The 10,377-nt window shown below is 42.7% G+C and overlaps 1 protein-coding gene across 4 annotated transcripts in view; it reads left to right on the top strand.

Annotated features, from left to right (window-relative positions):
• Positions 1 to 232: 232 nt before the first annotated feature.
• Positions 233 to 10,377, top strand: part of LOC311512054 (uncharacterized protein) — a gene marked incomplete at its 5' end in the record, with an annotated part of 57,907 nt that continues 47,762 nt past the window's right edge. For 2 of the 4 annotated variants that reach the window (XM_084613071.1, XM_084613068.1), the window contains 8 exons: positions 682 to 803; positions 2,399 to 2,484; positions 3,785 to 3,899; positions 5,005 to 5,064; positions 5,771 to 5,945; positions 7,691 to 7,802; positions 8,876 to 8,982; positions 9,307 to 9,433. In XM_084613071.1, coding sequence (XP_084469197.1) covers positions 682 to 803; positions 2,399 to 2,484; positions 3,785 to 3,899; positions 5,005 to 5,064; positions 5,771 to 5,945; positions 7,691 to 7,802; positions 8,876 to 8,982; positions 9,307 to 9,433 — 904 coding nt within the window. Of the gene's footprint in view, positions 355 to 681; positions 804 to 2,398; positions 2,485 to 3,784; positions 3,900 to 5,004; positions 5,065 to 5,770; positions 5,946 to 7,690; positions 7,803 to 8,875; positions 8,983 to 9,306; positions 9,434 to 10,377 lie in introns of those variants that run through there. The other 2 variants (XM_084613070.1, XM_084613069.1) reach the window with 2 other exon arrangements.

Here is a 10,377-nt window from a genome sequence, read left to right as displayed (position 1 = left end):
TTATTTTAATTGTTTAGTTCTTTCTAGAGGTTTTTATTTGATTCATCTAAGCAAACACTGTGTTTTAGACAGCTACATATAAGCTTTTTTTTGGAAAGGGGATAAAGACCATTTCATTTCTAGGTCCAAGTCTGAGTCCAGCTCAGATCAGTAGCGTCTGAAAGTAATTATAGTTTGAGAGCTATCCAGTGGCCTTTGTGAAATGAGCTTGTGTTCTCCGTAAATGTCCCAGGGGACAGGTATCCACGTCAGAAAAAGCATGACCAAACCTGGCACTAAATCCAGCGGCATTCCTTGCAGAGCCTCCAAGGACTGAATGGGCATTTAGAGTGAACTACCTGCGCTCCTCCAAAGGTGGGTTCAACACCTCCCATGTTGGCAGGGCTGTAAAGGAAGCTTGTACTGCTACTTTCTTTGTTGTCTGTGGATCAAAGAAGTAGAACTTAAATCTCCAGGGATCTCTCTTTAGTGGCTTTCACCAGCACTAAGTTCATGTTTAAAACCTAGTACAAAGAACAAAGGAACATGAAAAGTGGGGAAAAAAGTAATGTGAAAATAGGGAAAAATATTTGGCACCGAGTTAGCAAAAGAAATCCCCATCCAGTTGTAAAATCCTCTCCTATCCCCTACGCAGGGACCAGCCCCAGCTGCTTATGCTGTTAATGATAGATAGACATGTTCATGTGGCTGGAATGTAGAACAGCTCAAGCCAATTCTGCTGCAAGTCCCACCTCCCTGCAGAGCTGCTCGAGTGAAAATTCAGTGCAGACAGCAGCCCATGTATGTCAGACAGAAACCCAGAGGTAAGAGACTGATAATATACCAGTCCACCACTTAACGAAATCAAATGCTGATGGTGCGTAATAAAGGGCTTCTGGCTTGGAGGGTGTGGGGGAAGGTTACTTGGAAAAAAACTAGTTTGAACTAGAACTGTGTGAAACTTTTGGAATGAAACTCCATATCTTTTGTCAAAAACCAAAAGGTCAGGCAGGGTTTGCGAAAATATCTGCCAAGTTTCAAAAACCTCTCAGAAACCTAGGCTGAATATTAAGTGAATGTTGGCTGAGTAGTTTCTAGTAAACTGGAGGTAATGTAGGGTTTTGGGTGGAAACAAGTTGGTTTTGATCCACAAACAGGTGCAACGTGGCAATTTCAGCTGATGTTTCACATTCGGTTTGTGGGTTTGTTTAAAACTGGAAACTCAGCACGAAACTCGAGTGACCCAATATCAACCAAACTATCTTCAAAGGAGTTACACGAGGGCTGAAATTTGGCCTGTGGGTGGCAGGCTCACACAACTAAAACTAGAAAGTTTGTGCAAACCCTTGGGGAGCCCAAACTGTTGGAGTTTAGCACAGATCTAATAAAGAGCACATATACAGAAGGGGGGTTTTGCTACCTATGGATCATATCTGATTCCAAACATTTAATGAAATGGGGGTTTTGTTTTAGTAAGGACAGGTTAAAAAAGGAGTATGGACACCTGGGTTTGGCCCACTGTTTAGGTCAGTAGTGTCTCATCTCTCTTGGCAACTGCTGTTTGGTGGCTTGAGAGAGGATGTCTATAAGAACTATTCCCCCTCTTTGTATCAAACAGACCCACCTCTCCCTTACACGTGGATTTCTGAGATTCTAGAAAAAATCATTGAATGTGTAAATACTAATTATTATTAATTACTTCTATTATAGTAGTGCCTAGAGGTCCCAACAGGGCCTCACTGAGAACAGGGCCTCACTGTGCTAGGCACTGCATGAACCCATAGTAAAAAGACACTTCCTGTCCTAAAGAATGTATAGCCTAACTGGACAAGACAGACAAAGGAAGTATTATACCATTTCACAGCTGGAAAACTGAGACCCAGAGGGTTAAGAGACTTGCCCTGGGTCACACAGGAAGACTTCCTGACTCCCAGGAATAGTTTCACAGACATTAACAGAAGTTGTTCAGAGAAAAGAATAGCTTCTGGAGAAGGATTGAAGGAGCTATTGCTGGAGTTGAATTGAAACTCCCCATTTCCAGCTCTTTGTACCTTTGTACGTAATGATTACATAAAGTAAGAGATTAGTCAGACCTCTGGTTTCTGGGGAAGCTAGTCTGTCTCTCCATATTTACTATCTGCCATCTGGCTTTCTCTTTGTCTGCAGGTTTGTTTCTTTGCACATTTTACCATACTGCTTACCATCTTGTTTAAGGCACCCAAAACCCCAGTTCATCTATACCTAGGATTTTTTTGTCTGTTAGGCCATCCTCTACAACACATACAACTTGGTTTCTCAGTCTGGAGGTCACAGGGAGTCAGGCTGCAGTTCATGATTAACAAGCAGTTTGGGAAACACTGCCTTCTATACTACTTTCATTTGACATGACATTGCTCTCCTGTGCCATCCCTCCACACAGCATGATTGGAAATCTGGCCTGTACCTTGGGAAGACAAACAGCTTCTGTGGCTCCTAGAATCATTCAGATGAGAAGATTCCTGCATGGTGAGTAGTGTCCTCTGAAAGAGTCCCTGTGATCGGAATGCAGCCGGGATCCTGAACTGGCAGCGTCTGGGAACAATGTTGAGGCAGCTTACCCAAGGTAGCCCGAGGCCTTTTAAAACTCATTTCACAGAGAGCTTCTGTTTTATGGCATTTATAGGAAAATATATGGGCAAGGGAACTTCGGTGCATGATACTGTAATATCTTGGCTGTGGTGATATTTTTAGCACTGACAGCTCCACTCTTTTAATGTGCACACCCTTCTCAAATCACAGCAGACTTGCAAAGCCCAGTTCTCCTCCCACTTACACCAGTGTAAATTGGGATTAGCTCCTTGAAGTCCCTGGAGTTACACAGCTGTAAAATTGGAGGGAGAGGATAATGAGGCCCATAATGTTCAATATGAAATTGATTGGCAATTGACTTCACAGTTCAGATTTCAGGAGAGGCGTGACTGGGACCCTTCCATGCTAGTGCAATACAAAAAACAATAATACTAGGGTTAAAAGGATCCTAATCACTCTTCAAGCTCTACATTACTCCTAATAAAATTGTTTGTCTAAATCTGATGACACCTTGGGCATAGATCTAAACTTGGGCTATCTGAATTCCTGCCTTTGGTGAGCGCTGTAGGTGCTGAGCTGATATAGAATAAATTCACAGCATTCTCTTCTCAAAATTTCCCCTAAAATTGGTCTCAAAATGATTAATTCTTTTCTGGTTTGTGGCACTAAGTAGTATATTTACTTGAAAAGTCTGAATAATTTTTTTAAACCATTTATCTTTAAAAAAATCCTGTAAATTCCATACTGAATTTACCATATGCAAAACAATTCTACATTTGCTCTTTTTACAATCTGATGCCATTGGAAATATGGAATAAAACTCTCTTTTCAGCCCTTTGTGATTTTGTTGGGCTTTTGGTATATTCAAGAGAGGCAGAGCGTTCAGGATTCCAAATACTGGTGTGTTCCCACCTTTCCCATATCATTCTGCAGGAAGAGAAAAACACTCTGATTATGGGACGAAACTACGCTGCAAAGCATAAACGTTTTTTTTTCTTACCCAAATGATTTAATCATTTCAGGAGGCTTTGCTTCTTGCAATGGCTTTGCAGGACACAGGACAGATCCACAAAAATTGGGACTGTCCCATAAAAATTAGGTTGTGTGCTCATCTTAGTGTGATCCTCCAACTCCCTGAATAGTTATTCCCACACTGCCTAATGTATATCAGTTTGATAAATCAAGAAGTCTATTGCCGCCTTAAAATATAAATGATTTTCCTATATTTTATTCCTAGGAACTCATTTCAGGGTTTCATCTTCTGTGGCGGAAGCTCTGGCTGATGGCAGACCGATCGTAGCCTTGGAGAGCACCATCATTACACATGGCATGCCCTATCCCCAGAATTTGAGGTTGTAGATTTGATGATTTGATGACCCTAGTGCAGCAAAACTGTACGGTTGTGTCTGATAATCTATGGGCCTGTTTCTGTATTTGTGGTACACCCAAAGCTGCCACTACAATTAGTGGGAACTGAGGGTGTGACACGCATGCAGAATATGACCTCAGTTACAAAACAGTTGCATCTGGGCTTCCAAAGATAGCAGAACTACATGACAAACCCCAGATTTACATGTACTATACATATCCATCTGTAGCATCAAATCCCTGGCCTTCTTCACAAAGTGGCAGCAAATGATGACATTCCCTTGTCTGGATAGAGATCTCTGGCATTTGTGGCTGGATGGCTTGTGGAGATCTTGCAAGTACTCATAAGTTTCTTTGGCTACATCTTTTATAATGTAAAAGTTACTAGAATACAGTGATGACCTCTGCTCATCTGTACCCGTAAGAACATTGACTGTAAATGCCACTACAATGTTCTGCTGGACTCTCTTGCTGGCCTATGCTAAGACAGCACTGTGCCAAGGAACCCCATCTCTGCAACCAACCCTTTACTTGTGGGTACCCTCTATATCAGTATTCCCCTGAGTGGCACTGCCAAAAATGTAAGCAATCTCCCATACTTTTGCTTAGCTACTGAGCCACGGCACAGGAAGGTTACTGTACTGAATTTTCTATTTCTTTCTTACACAGCCATTATTTTTCTCTGGTGCTGTTTCTTAGAGATCAGAATGCAGTGAGTTCTGGTTTTGTGAGAAGACAGCTTGAGGCTGTTTAGGGCAGGTACAGAAGCCGCGGGGCAGAAGGACCTGCCAAATCTGCATTCTGCTCAACAAAAAATGAAGTAGTCTCACAAATCAGTAAATAAAAAGCCTGCAAAGATGACGAATCCCCAGCTTGCAGCGCTTTAGTATCCCATGCCTGTCACTGTCCACATCTAAAGTCAGCAGTATGAGAGCAGGAATTTGAGTGTTTAATGAAGACTTGGAATAGGTAACTATCCAGTAAAGGTGAATGAGCTGTGACTCATTAGCCAGTTGATACAAAATGTTTTATAAAAAGCAATCCCATCCTTCAGGAGGATCATTTACACTAAATACCCTCACTTTTCAGGGAGCTGACAGCACTTGGCCTCTACATCTTCAGGTCTTACAAAACATGGCAGACATGGAGGTACCTAATATAAACACATACCAGATTATCTGTAATTGCTTCCTTAACATACCAAATCATTGCCCTTCATTTCTCCATGATATTCACATTCAGCTGTTTGGTGGAGAGAAGAGCTGGCAGGGTACAGTAAATCAAGTTAATGGAAACAAATCCCATCCACACCTGTTTGCTCTGCCATGTGGAAAGCCACTTTTAAACAAATAATCTATGTCACAGTTTAGGAAGAGTTCTCAGTCTCTTCCACCCACACCTGCCCTGGTTTACCCTTTAGGATGAAGTCAGAACTGATAAGTGACTTGGGACATACAGCACTTTTTTGCTCACTGGCCACAGAATAGACATGGCTGCATATTAGGGAGGGAAGACTATAATTAAAAACCTCCACCACAAATCATATCTCTAATCTATGCAACACAGACAGGCAGGTCAAACCTTCAGACACCCACTGGAAACTAAACATATGAAGGGCCCGATTTTCAGAGCTACTGAGCATTGGCAATGGGAGCCGGGGGAAGATCTGCACTCTGGCAATGAGATCCAAAGACTTCTGTTAGTTGTTAGGTGCAGGAGGGGACCCCCATTTAGCAGAAGTTGAGGGAATGCTATAAAGTAGCAACTGGAACATGGTGGCAAAGAGATCTGAAGGTATTTCCCATCTGTTCACTTTTCTGTTTTATTTTTTGTTGCTCTGTTTGTATTACTCCAGCATGGCTAGAGAGGTGGAAGAGATTGTAAGGACAAATGGGTCAGTACCTGCAACCGTGGGCATTTTAAATGGCAGGATCCACATCGGCCTTAATGATGAGGAACTTCAGTTTCTGGCAAAGAGCAAAAATTTAGTTAAGGTATCTCGGAGGGACCTTCCCTACGTTCTCAGCCAGGTACTGTATGTAGATATTCATTGTCATCAAGTTTTCTTTATAGCAATGTTATGCTGCCCTAGCCTAAAGCCAGGTGGGAAAAGTACTTCTCAGAGTATTGGAGATGTCATATACAATTTTCTATTGTTAAGATGACATATTCACAAAACATGTTCCTAACTAGGTTCCACACTAGTAGAGCTAGGAAACCACAATTCAATAGCCATTTCCCCAAGGAAATCATTCTTTGCTGGCTCATAGCATGAAAAGTGAGGCTTGGCTTAGAGTATGCACACTATAGTGAAAAAGCACTGGTGTGCTGCAAATGATGGTCAATGCAACTACAATGATAGGCCATACACTTTAAACATGCACACAACTGTTGAAGTGACTTCAACTGCTCAGGAGAATTGCCAGTTTGAAACCCCGGTGCCTGAAATCTTCTGTTTATCAGCAAAGCACGCATTGCAAAATTGGCAGCAGTACAAGACTTGCCAACATGCCTTAATCCTGGGATCATGGGAACACTTCCAGGAATGAAGGGGAGTTCATTCTTTGCCCCCTCTGCTGGGACTGTTAACAAGGGTGCCAATTATTATGGTGGGTTTTTTGTTTTGTTTTTTTATGATGTGGATGATTGTCCAGTAGGAATCAGACTGAGACCATCTGCTCATTTTGCATAGGCCAATGAACAGCAATAAGACAGCAATGACTTTAGGTTGTTATTTGTCTGGACTGGATTCAGCTTGGTGACCAACCATTAATAAGATTTTTTAAACAAATATTTACAGTATAAACTCATGAATTTGGGGCTTCTTGCTTGTCTTCCCTCCAAATAGCTTGGACAAAGATTTGTGACACAGATGCTCTATCTGAATAGTCTATACAGGAAGACTAAAGAGACTTCATCTCCATTCATGATGAGAGATTCTCCTTTCTCTTCCTGGTGTTATTATGGCTCATGTGTCTACTGCTGACCTCTGGAGCCCAACATCAATGCACCTGCCTGCATGAATATCTAGAGACCATTGTACCCATGAATCGCAACACTGACAAGAAAGGATGGCTGACAGAGAAATGATGGATCAAATTCTCTGCTGGTGTGAATGGGCACAGCCCCACTGATTCCATTTGGCCTGATACCTCTGGCAACAGCATCCACGTAATGCTACCCTTTGCGAGCCACATCATTTCATTACTCCATATCTCAACAGCAATATCTAACAGTGTCTTATCTCATAGCAGTCACAATCATTCCTTTTCTTGTAAGAATCATGCCTCATTAACCTTTTTATTAACCAGGTAATCACTACTGCTATCCAGAGCACAAGCTTACCTGTTAGTGTCCCCTATAGCAAGAAAAGCAACAACCATCAAGGTGCAAGAATGTGGAAGTTAAAGACACTCTGCAGTGTGTCAGTTACATCAAAATAAGTTTCCTCAGCACTTACTTTTCCATCCCAGTCCTTACACTGCACACACCCACCCCCTGTACTATTTGAGTGCCCTGAGGAGTCAGGCTGCGTAAGAGAATTTAAGGTATTCCACCTTACTCAGCATCTCTGAATATGGCCTTATTGTTTATTACTGCAAATGAATGTTCTTGGTTTTCCCTGAGGGTTTGTTAAAAAGAATACTGTAGCAGTACTCTGTTACCCGCAAACTGGGCACAGCAGAATGTTTTGCAACTGCTGGTAGTTCGTCCATGAACATACAGTTCCCCTGGTCACATAGTGTGTGGATTATGACTGGCTGTTCCATGACAGGGTTTGTCTGGCGGTACCACTGTGTCAGGGACGATGATTGTGGCACACAAAGCAGGAATCCCCGTGTTTGTGACAGGAGGAATTGGAGGGGTCCATCGCGAAGGAGAGAAGAGTAAGAGGAGCATTGCACTTCATATTGTCTCTTTGTTGTTGAATTAATGTTAAAGTTTCATTGTTTATGTCCACCTTTTTTCTCTTTCCTGATTAGTCTGTATAGGCCCACAGTATTCTCCTGCTGGGAAGAGTAGAACAATCACCCCCTGCCTCATTCCAAAGATGGGGATAAATCTACACTAAGGCTCTGACCACACTATGCTTGGTATCTATAGCACAAAGTTTAATTTGCACACTTCTCAGAAAAATATCCCTGACTACACTGGTCAGGGAAATCTTACAAGAACCCTACCAGGAACGTGCCTGTAGACACATAGTTGATGCTAGCATGGTTTCAGAATGAGTGTCGTCAGGGCCTCTGATATTTCACCTGCCTTTCTTTCCAATTCTTTCTCTCCACAAGGCTCAACTTCTTCCTCTGGAACACCTATATTTCCCAAGGGAGATGGTAGCTTCTCTTGACCTTTCTCCCATCCACAGAATGGTGTGTATACCATTTGATGTTGCTTGCTAGCCAGTAATTCAGTCCAATGGGAGCTGGCTGCAACCTTTGTAGTAGCAAGCTATGCTGATACAGACTATCAGGGAAGCTGAAGTTATTGGGGATACTGATAAATATGCTTCGCTCTCTGTACTCAGGTGAGACTCTCTTGCAAGCAAGCAGGATTGGGCCCTGGTCAGTGCTTAGGATGGGTGACCCATAAAGGACAACCTAGGATGCTGTAGGAATATGACTTTTTAGTGGCATTCTCCCTTCTGAGTCAATACTAAACCAAGTGCTCCAGCACAGTTTGAAAGTGCTGCCTTTCGGATGAGATGTAAAACCAAGACCATGATCCCTTACGGTCAAGAAAGATCCCACAGCACATTTTGCAAGTGAAGGGGTATCACTCATCGTGTTCTGGCCAATGTCCAAATTTAGAGAATTATATTCCTCTTATGTAAAATTTGCACTGCAATTTTAATTGGACACAACATTCTTCTTCACTTCCATCTCCCCAGCAAGGGAGGAGAGCATGACGATTAGGAATGCAACTCTCACTAACACAAAGGCTACTTGTCCCTTAACAGCTATGGATGTGAGTGCTGACCTGACCGAGCTAGGACGCACTGCAGTTGCTGTGGTTTCCGCAGGTGTTAAGTCTATTCTGGACATTGGTAGGACGCTGGAATACCTGGTAGGTAGCACAAGTTGTTGTGTGGGCTGCTGAAAATGAAGGCAGAGAACCAGTCAATCCCCAATAGCCCCACGGTTCTTGCCAACATTGTCTCACCAAGCCAGGTTCTAAGGCCATTGCATTTTCCTCCACAGTTACGTATCTGACTCTTTGCTTTGAAAATTACTGTGCAATATCTAGACTAGAAAAGAGGATGTGTAAAACTAACCAAATTCTATTCTACAGTGTAGCAATTCTTAGCTGGGTAGGTGGGAAAGTAGCCACTGTTGGTGGCTCTTCATTCCATCTGCTGATTATTTGTTCATCTCATCTTCACTGTTGTAGGAGACTCAGGGTGTGTGCGTGGCTGCCTTTGGGGAATCAAGGGAATTCCCTGCCTTCTTCTCCCGCCAGAGTGGTTTCCAAGCACCGTGTCAGGTGCAGAATGAGGAGGAGGCTGCCAAACTTATTGGTGAGTTTGCAGTGGTGAAAGGCCCAAGCTGTGAAGTTCAGATTTGGATCAGAAGGCAGAGGTTCATACAAATTGCTCTGTCTTAATGATTTATTTTCTGTGTTAATTTCACCTGGCGAGGAGGCTGTCCAGAAGAACAGCTTTCCTGTCCCCTTGCTTTGGAAGCAGCCAGAAAAAAAAGCCTCAGCCTTTAGATGGAACCAACTAAGCAGAAGTTACATATGCGCTGAGTCAAGGGTGCTGGAACAACTGGTATAGTGGGGGTGCTGAGACCCACTGAAGCAAACTGTAAACCCTGTGTATGATGGAAACCACTTCAAGCCAGGGGGTGAAGCAGCACCCCCAGCAGCCCCAGTTTCAGCACCTATGCTCTGAGTTGCATAGAATTATTTACACACACCCTGGCACTCTCACATACATGCAGTTTGCCTGCTCTGAGGATCTGGAGGGGTTTCAGGTGAGCCCCTTGTTAACAAAGCTGGCCTCTGGACCTCAGGAAGAAGAATCACAGCTTTCCCTACCAAAAAAAAAAAAAAAGTCTCTGTCCCTTTTCATTGCAAAGATGGACTTGAAAACATAAGCTGGTGCAAATTGATTGCTAGGGCTGAAGGCACTATGCAGCTGGTCTCTACTTCTGGAGCAGGTTGGGAAGACAAACAGATTTTCCCCCCACCACACACACACACGGTCTTCACTTCTGGAGCAGGCTCTGGAAATTTTCCGATGGAATGTTTTCCCATTGATTTGCTGAAAGCAAAACGTTTTGTAGAAATGCATCATGTCACCTTTGATGAAAATTAGTTTTGAGACAAAAATAGAAAAAAAACATTTCAATAAGGTTGAAACATGCCATTTCGATTTTTTCAAAACAGAACGTTCTGATTTGCTGTTTCAAAATGACTTTTTGTTTCAATTTTTTTGATTTTCTCTTATGAAGTCTAATA

This window comes from Lepidochelys olivacea, assembly GCF_965140295.1.
Source record: "Lepidochelys olivacea isolate rLepOli2 genome assembly, chromosome: 1".
In the NCBI taxonomy this organism is placed as follows: domain Eukaryota; kingdom Metazoa; phylum Chordata; order Testudines; family Cheloniidae; genus Lepidochelys; species Lepidochelys olivacea.
This window is presented reverse-complemented; position numbering and strand designations above follow the sequence as displayed.